The sequence below is a fragment of the Urocitellus parryii genome, chromosome 15, assembly GCF_045843805.1.
Source record: "Urocitellus parryii isolate mUroPar1 chromosome 15, mUroPar1.hap1, whole genome shotgun sequence".
Classification (NCBI taxonomy): domain Eukaryota; kingdom Metazoa; phylum Chordata; class Mammalia; order Rodentia; family Sciuridae; genus Urocitellus; species Urocitellus parryii.
In genome coordinates, this window is record NC_135545.1 from 47,226,011 (window position 1) to 47,245,155 (window position 19,145).

General features: G+C 43.9%; 1 protein-coding gene across 1 annotated transcript in view; it reads left to right on the plus strand.

Moving 5' to 3' along the window:
- Hydin (HYDIN axonemal central pair apparatus protein) overlaps positions 1-19,145 on the plus strand; it is a 319,191-nt gene that overhangs the window by 162,772 nt on the left and 137,274 nt on the right. Inside the window, exon 22 of the mRNA XM_026399248.2 lies at positions 2,105-2,418. Within this exon, the coding sequence (XP_026255033.2) occupies positions 2,105-2,418 (314 nt within the window). The remainder of the gene's footprint in view (positions 1-2,104; positions 2,419-19,145) is intronic.

The window sequence follows — 19,145 nt, forward strand, 5'->3', positions numbered from 1 at the left end:
AAAGCATAAGTATGCTGATTCCGTCCCCTTTTATATCCAGGAGTCAATAAAAACTGCTTAACATTGAGCCATCTTTTCCTTGATTGTAAAAGGGTAATAGTAATAACTAAAAGTTACGTATCATTTGTATTGTACCTGAATCACCTCACATCTGTATTGACTCATCCTATCCTCTTAAAAAGTGGTAGGTACTATTGTTACCCCTGTCTTACACATAGAGAAACTAAGACCCAATACTTTGCCTACACAGCTAGTAAGTAGCAGGATCTGGATTTGGATGCAAGCAGTTTGGTTCTGGAGTCCTTAATCTTGGAAATTAATATTCCTTGAATAAGAAAAAGATATTTCGTTTTTTTTAAATTCAAACATATATTTTTAATAAAAATATCACAATATAATGCCATTTGTATAAAATTCTTTTATTCATATGTCGTGTATGGATTAACATTTACCAAATATTAACTCTGAGAAACAATATATGGTGAACTTTTGGATGAATTTCTAATTTAATTTTTGTTTTTTATATATAAAATGTAAATTTTGCAGATGTTTCTATAAAACAACAAAATCATTCCATTGGGTAAAAAATTTTAGTTTCCAACTTCAAAAGATATTTAAACACTGAACATTATTACATTACCAAGTGTATAGATGTCACAGTTTACAAGGATGGGTTCTAAAGTGTGCTCAGCCATGTGCGTCAGTGGTAAAATCAAAGGACAGGTGTCCAGTGTGACTTTCACTTGGGATTGGGCCTCTCTCTCATTGTTGGATCAGATGATTGACTTTATCAATTGGAAACCATCTAATCATGTCACTAAAGTGCACAGTTAAGTACCTGAACCATTTGAGCCCAGTGGAGAGGTGAGGGGTACTGGACACGTTCATTCTTCCCAATGCCTTGGGCCCTTGATGCCATATCATGAAGTGGTTCTTGTGACAATTAAATGTGGAAATTGAGCAATACCTTGAAAAAGCCAACTCTGGGCCAGCCTTTCTGTGGGAAAGTGTTACTGCAGATAGGAACATTAAGGAACACTTGGGGATCTGAATCAAAAAGAGAAAAGAAAAATAAAACCTACCAAACTCTGTGCTTCTCCAATACAGAATAGAAAACTAGTATTGAATAGAAAACATCAGTCAGTGGATAACACTGTGCTTAAGAGTCAGGATTGCAGACATTGGAAGGGAATTAAATTAGCTAATCTGACAGTTTCTGGGTCACTCTGTACAGAGCCGTGGAACTCAAGTCCTTTCAAAGGCCTTTTTAAAATTTCTTAAGCGAAGAACTTTCCCACTTGTCTAGGAAGAGCATTTCACAATCGAATTTATTTTCAGTTAAGAATATTTCACAATACTTATTCTTTGCAGACTTGGCCTTTACAATCCCTCAATTCTTATAATCCCACAACTCTTATCAAAATCTTTTCCTCCAAATAATCCCTCTCCAAATTTTCTCTGCTTTCATTTTTAACTAATGTGTATGTGCAGGTATGTAACTAGCTGTCTTAGTCTGTGTTCCATTGGTATAACAGAATTAGGTGAAAGTGGGTGATTGATAAAGAATAAAAATGTATTGCATTTATTTGGGCACACTGCTCTGGAATCTGGGGAGTCCAAATGCAAGATACCCATGAGGGCACTGTGTTGCTTCAATTTGTGGTGCTAAGCAGAAGGGCAAGCAGGTGTGTGTGGAAGAGAGGATTCAAGAGGCAACCTCACTTTATCACAGTGCACTCTCCCAGTAATGGATCCAATACTGGGACAGCAGGACTCTCTCCTGCAAGAAAGGTATCAATCTATACTGAGTGCTCCACTCCCATGAACTGAACTCCACCCACTAGGTACTCCTGGAACTGCCCCAGTGGCAATCAAATCTCAACATGAGTTTTGGAGGGAACCATAGAACTGGCTGTTTAATTACATACTCGTGTGTGTATGTGTGTGTGTGTGTGTGTGTGTGTGTGTGTATGTAAACACTAATATGTATGTATGTGTATATCTGTATGAATATACAAATATATAAATGACCTTGGTTGTTTCATGTATTATAATGGAAATTCATAGTATAAAAGTTGGTAATTCCCCGTTATCTTGATTGTAGCCTATTACACTGGACATTGATGAAGAAAAACATCTGCTGGTCAAATTCGACCCCACCTACAGAAATGATTTCAACAACTGGGTTGCAGAAGAAGTGCTGGCAATTAGGTATATGGAACACCCTCAGGTGGACAGCCTGAACCTGCGTGGAGAAGTGCATTACCCCAACCTCAGCTTTGAGACCATGGAGGTGGATTTTGGCTGTATCCTGAATGACACGGAGGTCATCCGCTACATTACAGTCACCAACCACAGCCCCTTGGTTGTGAAGTTCCGCTGGTTCTTCCTTGTGGACGATGAGGAAAATAAGATAAGGTACAGAAATCCCAGACTTCTACTGTCGGTTCATTTTCCCTTTCAGGCTCCACACTGGGTTTCCTGTGTTCTTCATACTGGTCTTTCATGGATATTTTTAGCTCTGACAACTGATTACTGAAAGAAGTGTCAGAGAGTCTGAAGTCAGGGTCCATCCTAGATTTCCAAACAGGAAAAGCAGATACGACATCTTTGAAGGCCCCAGTCACCGCCATATTAGCAAAGCAATATCCATATGCCTGTTTTCATTTTGAGTCTAGTGGTTAGATCATGAGAAATTTATCACTAAAAATAAAATCTGTATAGAGCTTTTTTAACTTATTATTTGGTTGGGATAAGAACACTTAACATGAGATCTACCCCTTAACACATTTTAAGTGTACAATACAGTTTTATTCACTTATAGGTACAACGCTATGCAGAAGATCTATAGAACTTATTTCTCTTGCTTAACTGAAGCCTTCTGCTTATTGAGGCCCATTTTCCTCTCCCCTCAGCCTCTGCAACCATCATTCTTCCACTCTTTTATTTATGGATTTGACTATTTTAAATAACTCAAATTTAAGTGGAATCATTCAGTATCTGCCTTTGTGGAACTGGCTTATTTCTCCGAACATGACATCCTCTCAGTTTACCCCTATTGCCATAGATTGCAGAAATTCCTTCACTTTAAAGACTGAATGATATTCTATCCTATTGTTTCTAAATGCCACATTTCATGTGTCCATGTGTTTGTTGATGGGCATTTAGGTTGTTTCAACATCTTGGCTATTGTGAATATTGCTATAATAAACAGGCGAGTGTGAATATCTCTTTGAGATCCTGATTTCTGTTCTTTTGCATAAATATCCAGAGGGGAGTTGCAGGATCTCATGTTATATTTTTTTTTTTTTGAGAAAGCTCTATACCATTTTCCCTAGTGACTTCCTTCTTTTGCCTCCCAGCAATAGTATACACTAGTGTACAAGTATCTTTTTTCCCCCAGTGGATAATACCACCCTAACAGGTATGAGGTATAGCTCATTGTGTTTTTGATTTGCATTTTCCTGATGATTAGTGACACTGCATTTCTTAATGTATACCTATTGTCTGTGTACATATCTTCCTTAAAGAAATGTCTATTTCAGTTCTTAGGTTTTTTTTAATTGGGTAATTAGTGTTTTAGATTTGGGTTTGGATTTGAGTTTGCTATTGAGTTGTAGGAGTTCCTTACATATTTTTTGGAGATTAACCCCTTGCCAGGTTTATAGTTTGTAAATATTTTTTCCACTCTATAGGTTGCCTTTTTGCTCTGTAGATATTTTCCTTTGCTTTAAAGAATCTTTTTCATTTGATATAGTTCTAATTGTGTATTTGTTTGTTTGCCTTTAGAATTGTCATAAGCATTTCAAACACAAAATATAGATTGAGTAGGACCATACATTAAGTATGTGCCCCACTGAGCTCCAATTGGCCTGTTCTGAATATTTCAGTGGATTTCTGTTCTGGTTCCTAGTTGTTATATGTGTAGACACATACAGGGTCATAAAATAATGGGAGGTGGTGAGTCTTGCTTTTCTTCTTAGTTGGGAACCAGGACTGATGGGCTTCATATATTTCCATACTGTATTTTTTTGACAGCTCACTGTTTTGCATGTGGATGTTGCTTGGCTATTCCTAACTGAGGAGACCCTGTACTGTTTCCTTGGTGGCTTGTGAGTGTTTCCTGTACATAATCCTCATCTCATATATGACAGTCTCCCTTTACTTTCCTGTGCTTGTTACCACGGTAACGCCAGCTTACTCTGGATGTCTTCCGTAGACATCTAATGATGACCCACTGTAGCATTGAAGCTGGCAGCCAGTCCTGGGCCTGAGCATCTGAGCCTGCTCATTAAATGCCACGGACTGTTTAGGGTTGGAATGAAATTCTGTAGATGGCAAACATTTAAAATAATTACGGAAAAAAAATCAGCCAATCTGACCTAATGCACTTCAAATATCAGATTTCATGAAATTATTCTGATGTAACACTGCTAAATGAGTTTATTACATCTGGGAGCAAGAAGATCCTTTATTTATTTTTTTCATTTTTTGAGAGACCATTTCCATAATTAAAATAATGATATTTTGAAGTTTACTTGGCCAATACTGAAGATGATATACTTGTTTTTTTCATCGATTTAAGAAACTATCTTTCTTTTCTTCAGTATCTTCCTATCTTTTAATATTAAGTCTCTGCCTATAATTCACTTGTTCATTCACTCAAGAGAGTCACTTAGAAAATATTTGATAAGTAGCTCTTATGGACTAATATTGTGTAAGGCATCAGGGATGTAAAGGTGAACAACACATGATCCCTGTCCTGAGGCTAGTGAGGGAAGCAGATGTGGAGACCATGGTAGACCCATTGCAATGCCAGGCTCTGAGGAAGATGGTGACCCTGCCCAGCAGAGTCAATAAAGGGTGTGCTTAGGAGTCATGGTCACATATTTCAGAGAGGAAGGAAAGCATTCTAGGGAACAGAACAGCAGGTACATGTTATATAGAATTCATGGATTCATTTTGTTGCAAATCACAGAAAACCTGACCCTAAGTGAAAATTAAAAGGAGAGAGTCATTGATTCCCAAACTCAAAAGCCCAGCTTCATCCTGGCTTCTGGCCTGGCCTAAAACACATTCTGACAATATCATCATCAGAGCCAGGTTCTCTGTCTCTCAGCTTTCCTTTCTTTGGTGGGTGGTTGATCTCATTCTCAGACTCGCTTTCCTCTCATAGACACCAAATGACTGCCGGCACTCCTAGGGCCATGTCTTTCCAAACCCTGAACCACTAGAAAGAACATAAGTAATTTGTCCCAGAACTTCTAGGCGATTCACTTCCATCAGACCAACTTAATCACATTTCCTGTCCCCACCCCTGTTTGGAAGGGTGATGCACTAATCCTTGTAGTCCTGGCCACGTGCTCCACACCAGGGGCTACAGATGGTGACCCTGGAGCACTGAGACTGCAGCAGGTGTGAGGGAGTAGATCTCTAACCAACACTGACAGACAAGAGAATGGATGCTAGAGAGCAAATTCCAGGCACCTAACCACAGTGCCACCAGAGAGCGCCATTCACACGGTGGGACCCCAGACTCCCTTGTCTGGAAGAAGTCATGGGAGAGGAGTGTGGAGAGAAGGTGTGTTAGCAGTACTGTGTGAGAGCCCTGGAATTCCAAGAGGAACTTAGACTGTTTATTGGAGGCAGTGGTGAGTCTTATAATCAAGAGAGTAAGAGTCAGGTTTTTGGGGGGTTTTTTCAACAAGATAACTCTCAGCAGCATTCAGCACAGTTGACCCACAGATTCCTTTCTTGACTTGTAGAAAGCCATCTTCTCTGCTTTTCCTCTTATCCATTTGACTTCTCCCTCTCAGCTCTCTGTCAGTAACAACTGCACCGAAGTCACAGGACTAGGCCTCTTCTCTTCCAAGTGATTGACTGGCCCCCCTAGCTTTAGTCAGTCTCTTCCTGAGGCTTCCAAATGTGTATCTAACCTCCACGCCATGCTAGAGTTCCAAGTCCACTACATTCCCAAAGTCTTCTGTTGGATGCCTCCCAGGTGATTCATGGCCAATGTGTTCCACATAAACATCAAGTGACAAGCATGTGGCTGCCCTGATTTAAGTCTTTAATGAGTACCCAGGCTTCTTAGAATCGGGTACAAAACAGCATGCTATTCCACCAGGCTTTGCGGGCGCTGGTGCCTGAGTTCCTCTCGGGTTCCTTCCCACTTGGCTCTCTCCTCACCACATGCCACATTCATCTTCTTCTGTTCATCTAACATGCCGGCCTCTGTCCCACCCAGTGTTGTCTCTGTCCAACTGCGCCTTCTGGAAGAAGCTCTTCCCCACTCCCACCCAGACACCTCCTGCTTCCCCCTCAAGTCTCAGCTTCCACATCCTTCCCCCAGGGAAGCTTCTCTGAGGCCTTGCCCAGGCCAGACCCCCGGCCCCGGGCATTGGCAGCCTCACCTCCTTGGAAATGTGCATCACTCACACCTGTCTTTACTGCTCAATGTCCATCTTCCCAGAGGGCTCTTAACTCCTGTCAGGACAGGAGCACATCTGTCCCGTCACCCCCGGAGTCCCAGATCCCCAGAGCCTACCACCATCCTTGGAACAGACTAGATCCTCCCAGAGTATTTTTTAGTTCATCAACTGCTCCTTTCTGGGAATTTATAGAAAGAAAAGAAAGGGGTGGCTTCATAACCAGTTTAAGATTCTTTTCTGTCAATTTTCTGGCACCTGCCAAGTGGAAAGACTCAAGGGATAAATGACACCCAGAACAGACACCTGCCCTCCAGCCTCCTCCCGTGTGGACTATCAGGAAAACACTGGCAGAAGGTCACTTTTATCAGCTATAGCAACACTAACCTTTTTTTTCCAATTAGAAATCTTCTAAGCCTTACAGTCAGTTAAAAAAAAAAGCATAAGAGAGGGGTTTATTTTTCTTCTATTAGGCAGGTGAAAGGATGCCTAGGCATTCTGAGTACTCCTGTCACAACACATATACCTGTCATGCGTGTGTGTGTGTGCGTGTGTGCACATCTATGCACATCTGTGCACGTGTGTATGTGATTTTGCAGGCCATTCTGACTCATTTACAGCATCTTTGAGTACATTTTTCCCATTGGCCCTCATATCACATATAAGAGCAGAGAACGTAGTAAAATGGACAAGCATGCTAAGTAAGTACTCAGAAGGGGGAGAGCCTTAAAGACCTGCTGATCCAAGATAGGATTCTAGACTGGCTGTGCTCGGATGACTGTCGGTCCCCCTCACACATGCACATGTGATGAGGACACTGGCGTGAACAGTGAGGGCTGGCGGTGCCTGCTGCTGGAGCTGTCACTACAGGACTGAGCCCCCACGGGGTCGATCTCTTCAGTGCAGCTGGGAAGCTTGACCAGAACATGATGCTTCACAGCACCTTTGTAAGAGAGGAGCACAAGGAAATGCCTGGACTTGAACCAGCCTTTACCTTTAAGAGGCCTGACGGGAGGCCCAGCCCTCAGGGAGCCCTAGCTGGGCTGGCTTCTCTACCTAGTCTCAGAGCCGCAACGCCAAGAAGGTGCTACAACTCAGAACACGGGGCCCAAGAAATCTCCACAGACTGCTTCAGCTCCTCATTTCCAAATCAAAGTACAAATAAATTAAATATGAAGGCCTAAGGGAGCCAAACCCTGCAACAAAGGAACTTGCTTTCACATTGATTTTTCTATGATGAGCTCCAGTTGCCTGTGTTGATTGGGAGAAGAGGTGGTAGGGATGCGGGGAGGTTGGAGGGACCCTCATTCCCTGGTGCTTCAGTCAGTATCTTCATCATCCCTAGGGCTGTTGCTCTGCTACTGGAACTTTTCTAACAGGTGATATGTTCATGGGAGTTGAGATCCTGGGCTGTGGAGTCAGACCTAGAAGGTTGGAATCCGAGGTCTGTCCTCCTAGCCACGTGACCTTGTGCCCCTGGTTTACTCACCTCCATTCTCTGTGGACACTGTGGAAACCTAAGAGTTGTCAGGATTAGGTGAGGTGTGACTATGAAGTTCAGCTGCCCCCAGAATATGCTGAACAATCCCAAATTGGAAGCTCTTTCTAGGTTCTCCAGGGGACCTGTCCTCTCCTTCATTCCAAAAATGAGAATGAGAGTTGCAGAATTCTAAAGTATTGGAACTACAGAGTGTTTGGACACCAAGATGAGCAACCCAGACTCCCCTTCCTTTTGACAAAATATAGAATAATCCCTTTCTTATACTAGGCCAAAGGCTGGCCATAGCCAGGAAGATGGATTTCACAGCCCAAAGAATGAGCCCAGTAGGAACAGGAACTACCCCATCTCCCATCTCTTCCATTTCTGTAGGTCAGAAGTATGTAACCCATCTTACTGGACTGCTGCCAGGGTATTCACAGGGCCACCACCAGTGCTCCTTCCGAAGCTCTAGGGAAAATCCCTCTTCTTGCCTTTTCCAACTCCTAGAGCTACTACATTCCTTGGCCCTTGGCCTCTTCTCCATCTTCAAAGCCCAAAGCCTGAAGTCTTCTGCTCTTACATTGTCTCTCCTCCATTCTCTGGAGTGTTGTCATCCTCTGCTTCTTTCTGTTAAGGACATCTGTTATTTTTATCAGTGGGCTCACCCAGAGAGACCAGGACCATCTCCACTTCTCTGATGCCTTCCTGTAGTCTCATCTATAATGTCCCTTCTGCCATACAAGGTCGCATTCACAGGTCCTAGTGAACTAGGTTCACTTTATAGCTGTAAAATAAGGAATCTTTTCATTGTAAGCAATTATGAGCCTGATTCTAACAGAAAAGCAGAATTGTTGATTCATGTAACTGCGAAGTCTGGGTTTCCGCTTCAGGCACAGCTTAATCCAGGGCTAGGACTATGTCACCTGCACGTGGTGTCTCCTCCACTGCCTCTTGGCTCTGCCCTCTGCCATGCTGGCTCTATTCTCAGCCAGGTCCTGCACACATAGTTCAGGGTGACTCAGCAGCTCCAGCTCTCCATATGCTAAGTCTAGAGAAGAGGTAGAGACTCTTTTGGGAAGTCCTGGTGAACGGTTTGCTGTAGCTCATTGACTCTGATGGACTCCTGTGCCTCTCAGCTTTGACCTAGGGAAATCAGTGTTAGCCCTATGAAAGTTAGAGACAGGCTGGCTCCTGGTGGGACGTGGAAGGTACCTGACCAGAGAAAGAGAGGATGGATGCCAGACAGCAAAAACAAAGATGCCCACCATAGTGACTGACAAAGGCCCATGGTATCTCCCTCTCTAGTCCTAAGCCAAAGAGTTGGGCCTCTGATTACGAAATGGGTTTAAGCTGCTTAGAAGGTTATTTGAGGGGCAAGACCCCCTTAGCAGTATCCCAGAGACTTGACAAACCTGCTCTATCCCTCAGACACTGGAGAAGCATCCCATGATGAGACTTCACTCCCAGCACAGCCCTGTCACCGTGGAGCCCCGAGCACCAGCTGTGCAGGTGCCTTACATTTCCTGGTTCTGCAGTTTTGATCTTTGGTATGAAAGGTAGCATGCCTGCCTTTGAGGCCTTAGGCCAAGACCACCAGTACAGTATGAACGAATTCACATCTTTATTATGAGAAAAGCTCTTTTAACTGCTTTCCAGAGCACAAAGAAAAATCTCTCAAGCAGGAAGTCTTTTCTGTAGATAGCTGGGCAATGCCAAATCCTCAATATGGAGATACTGGGAGCAATGAGAGGAAAGCTCTGCAGTTAACCATCAGCAATAACAATAACTGAGTGCATACCACGTGCCCAGCACCACTCTAACTCTAGAGAGTGAGGGTGAGCAGCATCCCCCTTTGAAACTGAGGTCCCAATACCTGAGCCCACACAATGGCTCCCAAACCATTTCTGCACTGACTGCAAAGCCTCCACCTTAACCATTGCCTTCTGACAGATCATAGCACATTTGTCTGTTTTATTACTATCTGCCCATTTTTTGCATAAATGAACCTTCTGTGAATACTCTATCCAGACCTTGTGCTTGGTGCTGTGGGGTTGACAGAGATAACTGAGACCCATCCTGGTCTATGGGAGTTGAGGAACCAACAGAGATAAGCATGGAAACTATTCATGGGGCACAAGGTAGACAGATAAGCCCTTGGTATGCACTAGGCATTTCCAAAGATGGCCTTGTTTCATCTTCCCCAGGCCTTGTACACAGCAATTATTTAGAAAACTATTATTGTTGTGACTTTACAAGTAGGGGAAGGGAGACAGAGAAATATCCAGAATAAGCCCAAAGGACAGGAAGAAAAGAGGGAAGGAGAGAGGGAGGGAAGAAGAGAGAGTTTAAGTAGGAAGCAGTCTTTGCCCATGAAGAACTTCTGAACTAGATGGGAAACAACAGACTCATAAAAACCCACAGCTAGTTCAAGACACAATTTAAAAACATGCTGCCCTCTGCTTCTCCATATTTCAAATATTGCCCAGTGGAAAAATCTGGAGGGAATGCTCACAGGGTCTCCTGGGGTAGGGAAGAACTTGGTCAGTTGGCCCTAGCAGAATAAGGAGACCCCTGCTGCCCTGGCAGGCCAAGTGCCCAGTGGAGAGAAAGAGGTTCCCAGCCTGATCCTGAGCCCCTGGCTCGGTGGCTGAGAGCTCCAAGAAGTGGGGCCTCCTATGCTAAGAGTGTGTCACTTTTTAGTGACAACCACACCCCAACTGACTGTGAAAGGCAGGTGGTTCCTTCAGGCAGGAACTGAGGATTTCCTTGACCTGACTGTACAGAGTCAGAAACCTTGGGTGTCCCTTCAGCTCTTGTACCACATCGGGCCCCCAGGGAGCACATTGGCAGCAGAGCCAGCTTCCTGATCCCCTTGGCTCTCTCCTCACTGTGATGCCATCACAGGAAGGCCACCGGTTCTAGAGTTGCAGCCATGGCCTGGGTAGAGTGTCACCGTGGGGCTATAGTCTTGCCTTGCATCCTGCCCGCAGTGCCACTGCCCCCTTCCCATCCTTGGAAGTGGGTGGGAGGAGCTCTAGGGAAAGCCCCCTGTACCCACTCAGAAGGGAATGAATCTCTGGCACCATCCTACTCTTAACAGGTTTAGAAATTCAAGTTCTGCCTCACGCCACAGAGGCTGAATTGCTTTTCCTCTGGGTATCATTCCTACAGCTTGGTTCCTTGCCACAAGGGAACTAACAATGTCTAACTGAAGGGAGGGGCGACACACAAGACCTAAGATCTAAGGGGTTATTTTGCTTCTCAAGAGCACCATTTATTTAATTAGGCTTGAAGTGCATGTAGAATATAACTATAATTAAATATAATATTTGTGACATGATTTATTAAAGTTTGCTATATAGTAAATGTCTTTAAATAAGTATAATTTATACACCTGCATATTATTTCACTTGGCATGTTCAGACTCTACAGCAGAACCCTTCTTTATGTCAATCACCTGAGAGCAGAGATGCTGAGTGAAAGAGGGGACAGAGGAGTCCTCCCTCCTCCTCTCTTCCTCCCCGCAGTTCCTGGGCTTTCTCTAGGAACCCATGGGGGTGGGGCTGAGTTGGCTAATCCTGAATTACCATTTGAGTTACATTAAGTCTATTTAAGCTTACAAAGCAGTGTTGAAAGAAATTCCTACACTAGCACACACTATATTAGGCAGCACCAGCACAAGCTACCATAACAAAATATCATAGACAGGGTGGCTTAAACAATAGGCATTTATTTTCTCATTTCTGAAGGCTGCAAGTCTGGGGTCTGGGCATCAGCATGATTAGGTTCTGGCGAGGGCTGTCTGCTTCTCACCTTGTGCTCACATAGCAAAGAAAGAGAAAGCACACTGTTGTCTTTTCTCCTAAGGGCACTTATCCCATCATGAGGACCCCACCCTCATGACCTCACCTAAACCCCGTTATCTCCCAAAGGCCCACCTGGGAAGACCAGGGTGCTGGGGATTAGGGCTTCAACATATGAATGGAGGGCTGGGGCACACACTAAATTAAAAATTGTGTCAGTAAGTCTTTGCCTGACTCTCAACTCCCAGGAAAAGTCTTGTCATTATTTCATCTACCACACTCTGGGCACTGACAATCCTGGGCTCCTACACACAAAATACTGGACACATGATTAACTCTCAGAGCAAGTCAGTTGTGTTCGTTTTCTGTCATAGCAAATTACCACAGTTAGTGGCTCAAAGCAGTACAAGCTTATCATCTTACAGTTCTCAAGGTAGGAAGTCCAGAATGAGCTTCACTGGGCCCAGATCAGGGTGTAGCCAGGGTTGCCTTCCTTTCTGAAGACTTGAGAGAATCCTTTCTCTTGCTGGCATTTGGGGGGCTATCAACATTCCTCAGCCTCAGAGCCAGCAACGTAGCATCTGTCTGACCCTGCTTCTGTCATCCTGTCTTTCTCTGACTCTCTTCTTCTGCCTGCCTTTGCCACTTTTAAGGACCCTTTGATTACACTGGGCCTCCCTGAACAGTCCAGGATAATGTCCCATCCAAAGTCTCTTAACTTAATCACATCTGTCAAAAACTCCGCCACATAAGTTAACATATTCACAGGTTCTGGGCATGCAGACATGGACATCTTTGGAGTGCCATTTTCTGCCTACCATGGTTATTAATGCCCGTTGTTGGAGTTGTTGGAAACTCAGACACCAGAACATGTGTGCTTTTCACAGAGTTGTCAAATTAAATGCCCATTACATAATAAATAGTCAAAGATGGTACTAAAGCTTGTGGTGATGGTGGTGGTGGTGGTGGTGGTGGTGGTGGTGGTGGTGGTCTAAGTATTTCTCCAGTTATCTTGTGTATTCTCATCCCTGTTCACCATCAAAGGCTCTGAAAGAACATGTATGAATAAAACATGTTCTGTGAGCTGAGAAATAGAGAGGCAGACTACATGGCCCCGGTACCTCCCTGAGCTTCCAAAGTGAGGCCCCACACAGAGGTGGGAGGTACCTTGAATTCCTTCTGGAATTCCATGTGGGTCAACCACAGTGTTGACCAGAGAATTACTGTAGAACCTCACTCTTAATCCCATCATTTTGAACTTCCCAACACTGGAAGAAAACCATATTGGCCTCGTTAAGAATCATGTGAGCCTGAGCAAGAACAAGCAAGCTGGCCCAGCCCTTGAGCTCACTTCAGGAAGATTGTGAAGGAGAAATCAACAAGTAATGATGATCCTGAAGTTGGGCTGAATTTACAAGGCTCTGGACCACCAAGGACCTTGTTAACTTAAGAAAATTGTTGTGGTTTATGGCCAGGTGGGAGGTATTGTAGAGGAGGAATGGGTGGGACTTCTCGAGGAGCTGGAGGTGGGTTAGGAATGGGTGCATCAAGGTTGGTGCCTGTGTTTTGGCGGAAAGAACTAGGTAGGTGATGGTTGGGCGGGGGCACAGTCTAAGACTGGCGGTAGATGGAGAGCAAGGGTCTGTGACTGGAAAAGATCACGCTAAAGCACCACAAATAGCTGCCACTCCCCCTCCCCAGAGTAAGAATCAATGTAGAAAATAGAAACTTGGGCTCTTTCGGCATGAGGCATGGTGTGTAGGAAGGTGCCGTGTGACACCAGATTAACAATAGAAATCGTCCCCAGCAAACAGGACTTCAGGGATGCATTCGATTATTTTTTACATAGATCTTCAAGTCCCCATGGTACAACTTAGCTCCTCCTGTCACATTATAGCCCGTGGCCCTGAGCCCCACCTGTTCCTGTAAGATCTTCCGAAAGGTTCAGAAAGTGACAGCAATGAGGATGAAGATCTGAGCCCTGCTTGGTCAGCGAGGACATGGGAGACGTTGAGTGGCTGTGAGGTCTTGGCTTCCTGGGTCCCGGTCCTTTTCACTTTGCAGAGGAGGAGTTAGGGGTGTCAGGATACTGTGGTTTCTCGTGTTAACATTCTGTGATTCTAAGAAGAGGATTAAGAATGGAACTTCTATTTAAAGGGTAGGCAAAATTAGAGGACTCAGCCAAGGAGGCCAAGAAAAAAGACATGGTAAGAGAATCAGAAGAAAGCAGCCACATAACTGAGAAGAAAGAATTTTTCAAGAGAGGGAGCATCATTTCCAGTGATATGATGGTCCAAAATACAAAAACATATATATATATATATATTTTTTTTTTTTTCACATTTTAAGGCATGGATGGGCTGCCAGATTTCTCACAGAAAAGTTCCTAAGGAGTCTGAGTGTTTGGATTCATTTGCTCAGGATGCCATGACAAGGCATCACAGATTCAATGGCTTAAATCACAGAATTTTGTTTTCTCACAGCTCAGAAGGCTGGGAGCCCGAGACCAAGGTGTGGCAGGGCTGGCGTCTTCCAAGGGCTAGGCAGCAGGATCTGTTCCAGGCCCATATCTTGGCTGTAGAGAAGCATCTTCTCCCTGGATCCACACATACTGGATTAGGGTCCACTCTGATGGCCTCATTGGAACTTAATTACCTCTTAATATTAACTACCCCCAAATATAGTTGTATTCTGAGTTACTTGAGGGTTGAAACTGAAGCTATCATATCATGATTATCTATATAGAAAACCCCAAATAATCTACAAATTATTAGAACTAGTAAAATGATTCAGTAAGGAGGATGGATTGATATTAAGTTTTAAAAAATCAGGGTTAGGGAGGATCAAGCACAGTAGCAGAGCGCTTGCCTAGCATGTGCAAAGCCCTGGAGTTGATCCTCAGCACCAAAAAATTAAAGTTATAAAAATCTATTGCATTTCTGTATAGCAAAAAATAAGAGATATAATGCAATAAAAAAAGAAGTACTTAGGAATATATCTGACCAAAAAACAAACATTCATATGTAAAATACTTTCATCAAGCCCCTAAAGAACACCTTAATAAATAGTGGGACAACTTTTTTCACTGATTATAAAAGACTCAATTTAGTAAAAATGTCATTTTTTTCTCAAAATGATTTATAGCTTCAATGTAATTCCAATCAAAATCTTGACAGGTTGATCCTGAAATTTATATGAAAGAAGAAAGGGATGAGATGAGCCGAACTCCTCCAAAATGTAAAACTATAATGTTAAAAGTGCGTTTGTGCACAGGCAGGCAAACAAAACAAAGAATAGAACCAAGAACCCAGAAACTGACCCATAACATATAGAAACCTGACAAAAATTAAAAATGTTAAAGGAAGGAGATAGGATGGCCAATTCAGTAAGTGATCTAGGAATAGTCCATTTTCTACACAGAACAGGGCCCGAATGGATCCCTAAACTTGAACTATACAAAATAATTAATTCCATATGGGTTAAAGATATAAATATGAAAATCAATTTTTTTTAATTTGGAGAAAATGTAGGATAACATGCTGACAATTTCTGAATAAGGAAGAATCTCTTAAATAAGACACAGAAAAAGCACAAAACCACAATGAAACTATTCATAACTTCTGCATTAAATCGGAGAGCTTTTATTCATCAAAAGATACCGGAAAGAGGGTGAAAAGAGGAGTCACAAACCAAGAGAAATTTTTAGCATATGCATTATCTTCAAATGATTAGTGTGCATAGTATATAAAGAGCTCCTTTGAAAGAAAAGACATAATTGAATTTAAAAATGAGAGAACATGATGCACAGTTGTGTCACAGAAGAAGAAATATGAGTGACCAATAAAGAATAAAGAGATGTTCCACCTCATTAGTAATCTTGAAAGTGGAAATTAAAACAACCACCAGACACGATTTCATACCCACCAGATGGGATAAAATTATATGATGGTACCAAGTGCTGTTAGGGACAGGAGGAATAGCAGCTTTGATGCTGCTGATGGGAGTTTAGACACAGTGGCTCTGGAAAGCAACTGGCAAAGCTGATGGGGACATTCCCCTGGCCCCTCCTCCCAGCCTTTTTGGGTTCTGGCTTCCTTCCTCCAGCAGCTCTTCCTGGACTGACCCTTCCTCCCGCTCTCCCCACCCTTGTCCTACCCAGGAGCCTCCCTGCAGGGTTCCTCCCACACTGAGCTGGGCAGCTCTTCCCTCTGGCCTCCCCTGGCTGCAGCCCAGGCCAGAGATGGCTTCTTTCCGCTGGGCTTTCATCAGCTCATTTCTTTCCCTCTGACTCAAGAGGAAGATGAGTCCTTCACTTTTTTTTTTTTTTTTTTTGTAAAATGTATGAATGTTTTGACAGAAAATAGCATCTTACTAGTTTGCAAACTTCCTGTCTGCTTCTATCAGTATCTCCTCTCTCTCCTGATAGGGTCATGCTGCCTGTCCTTATAACTTCAGCACAAATGCACTGTCTCAGTCCTCTTGCTCTGTTAATCACCAGCTCTGTAGCAGGCAACTCTTAAGAAAACCTCTGCTAACTCCCCAACCCAATTTGAGCTGGCTTTTGACCCCTGACTTAACTGGAACTGCTTCTCCTCAAGGTCAGTGATGATTTCGTTGACCTAGGAGGCCCCTTTCTTACTCCACATGTTCCTTGACCCCACTCCCATTTTAGTGAGGAAATCTCATGATGGATGCAAAAGTTCCCGTAACATGTGTTTAGTTTAATAATAAAATGAGTGTTGATATCTCATCACCCCTGTTATAAATATGCAGTGATTATTAGTAAGTTGAAGTCCCCTGTGACAACAGTAGGCTGTCTGAGGGAGCCTCCTATAGCCCAACCACCAAGAATCTCCGCTCTTGCTGTGATAGATTAGCTAGTTTATCTGACCAGGAGGTCAGATCAGCCTCAGAGGCTAATGAGAGAGCTGTAAGCCACCTCTCAAACAGAACTTCATGGTCCACCTGTAAGTGACTCAAGGCAAAGCACAGGGCGACCTACAGAGTGGATAGGACTTTAGACCCTTTATATTGAACTTGAAAATCATCATCATATTGTGGTCTGTGTGGTCCGATTCTATTTGCAATTCACTTTAGTCCAGTTTCCTGAGAGAGCAGGCCAGTTACTCCATAGATAAATGAGGTAACTCATTTCAACTTTGAGTGTTATGAAAATTTTTGTTCTGCTTTTATATCTGCTTTTATAGAAGAAATCTAGTCACTTTATTACAGATTATTTCTCTTTAAAGCATTCCCCCCACTGTCTTTAACATCAGTGGAGGACATAAGCCATTTAGAGACTCCCCGGGAGCTAAACTGGCTTCTGAGGAAAGCATCCGTGCCCATCGGAACCCTTTGAGTCAGGGTTGTCGGTGGGTTTGCTTAGTGATGTGATTCGTAAAGAATCTGTTGGATTTATCTACAAGTTCATATTAATTAAAATTCCCTCAAAGCAAACTACATCTATGGGAGGCCAGACATTAAAAGAAATTGACTTTTTAACCCACCCTGTTTTGAAAGTATTTCTCAAGAGCTTTGAAGCTGAGCAGATTAGAAGGGCAATTTCACAAGCCTAGCTGCTTGGTGGCCTCTCCAAGAGCATGTAGCAGTGGGGACACCTTCTGGAGCTTTGTAGAAGTGGCCATTTCACACAGAAATCCCACCCGAGAGCCTTGAGGTAGATTCTGGCCACAGTCCTCTGCCTCACAGCAGCGCTCCTGGGAAATCCCTTTGAGGCAAGGGCCACAGTGTCTTGTCACATCCAGACTCTAATTGGGATGGGTCCCTCTTCAAGGAAAGGCTCTAGAGGATGCATCGCACATTCCTTGTGTTGTGGGTCCCTGGTGCTTTTGCTACGAAGTGGCCTGATTTATGAGTTGCTGCCATGTGCACGAAGCAACCCAGGAGAGCCGCCACCAGGTAGAGTCCAGGTAGAGTTGACCAGGTAGAGTCCAGGTAGAGTTGACCAGGTAGAGTCCAGGTAGAGTTGACCAGGTAGAGTCCAGCACAGTTGCTAAGAGTGTGAGCTTTGGTGTCAGTCTAACTTGGCTCTGCCACTGATTTGCTCCCTGAGCCCCAGATTTGTCACTGGAGATGTGGATTGTTAAGGTGATAATGTGCTTAAAAAGTGCTTGGTAGTACCTGGTGGGGAGTGAGTGACAAATACGTTGGCTGCAGGCACTTAATGAGCACTCCTACTCGGCACACTTGCTTATCACCATTTTCCTTGTGGCCTTCTCACCACCATCTTCTGGCCACTGCTTCTCAGGCTTGAGGGCACCTTGGAATCATGTCACATTTGAAACAGACGGATGCTGTGTAAATCAGGACCTCTGTGGTTGGGTCCCATGCACCCATCTTTCTTGAGGCTCCACTCATGATCCCAGTGGACAGCCAACAGCAAGGGCCACTGTTCTAGAAGCTTCAATTGCAGTTTTTTTCTGAGAACCTTCAGAAATGTGGTTTTCATCCCCTCAGGTCTGAGTAACTTGAATTTCAGCTACTCAGCTGTCTTTCACCAACTCCACCTTAGCACAGGTGGCCAACAAAGAGTTGTGCTCATAGGAATTGGAAAGCTTATTGAACTTCCCTTCCCCTTGTTTGAATTCCAAAAATGACTGTAATCCCTACCAACCCCCAGGACAAGAACAGCCCACCTTCATTTGACATTGGCCATGACCCAGGCACCATGCTGAGTTTTTTTTTTTTTTTTAACATGAACTAAGTCTTGCAACAAGCAGATGAGGAAGGATGTATCACTAATATAGTACCCAGGTCACATAGGGTACAAGTGGAGAAATCAGAACTCAAACCCAGGCCCCGTGAGCCCTCACCTTGCTCTGGCCCACCATGCAATCTGCATGTCTCACTGTTGGAGTACTTGAACCCTGAATTATAAGCTTCTGAGTCCCTCATCTTTGGAGTCATATACTGCTATAATGGATTCCCTCAAGGCAGGGCCTGAGCTGATGGCCCTCCAGGTGACTTGTCAAGGGAGGGCTCTCAGGAGAAACTGTGGGATAGTAAGAGAAGCAAGAGAGGGCAGGGGGAGCTGGAGGAGACATGATTTCCTAACAAGTCCAACCTCTGCCTGATCCCGTGGGGAGCTCTGAAGAGTGGATTGCCTCACAGAGTTCCTCCACTTGGACAAGGAGGCTGGACCCTCAAGAGCACCACCCCCACCTGCCAGTCCTTTGCTCACATGGCAGGCCTTAAGGGGAGGAAGATGTAACCTGCCAGGCAGCTCAGGGCAGGTGAAGCAGCTCCCATCAGGATGGGGTGATGTTCCAGATAAAGGTGCAGCCAACACCCACAGCACCCAGGTGAGGGCGTGTCCTCCTAGTAAAGATGATTTAGACAGCACACTAATAGCATCTGCTGCACTTATTAATTTGAAAAACAGGATTGTAGATCCTCTTTATTCAGCCAAACAAA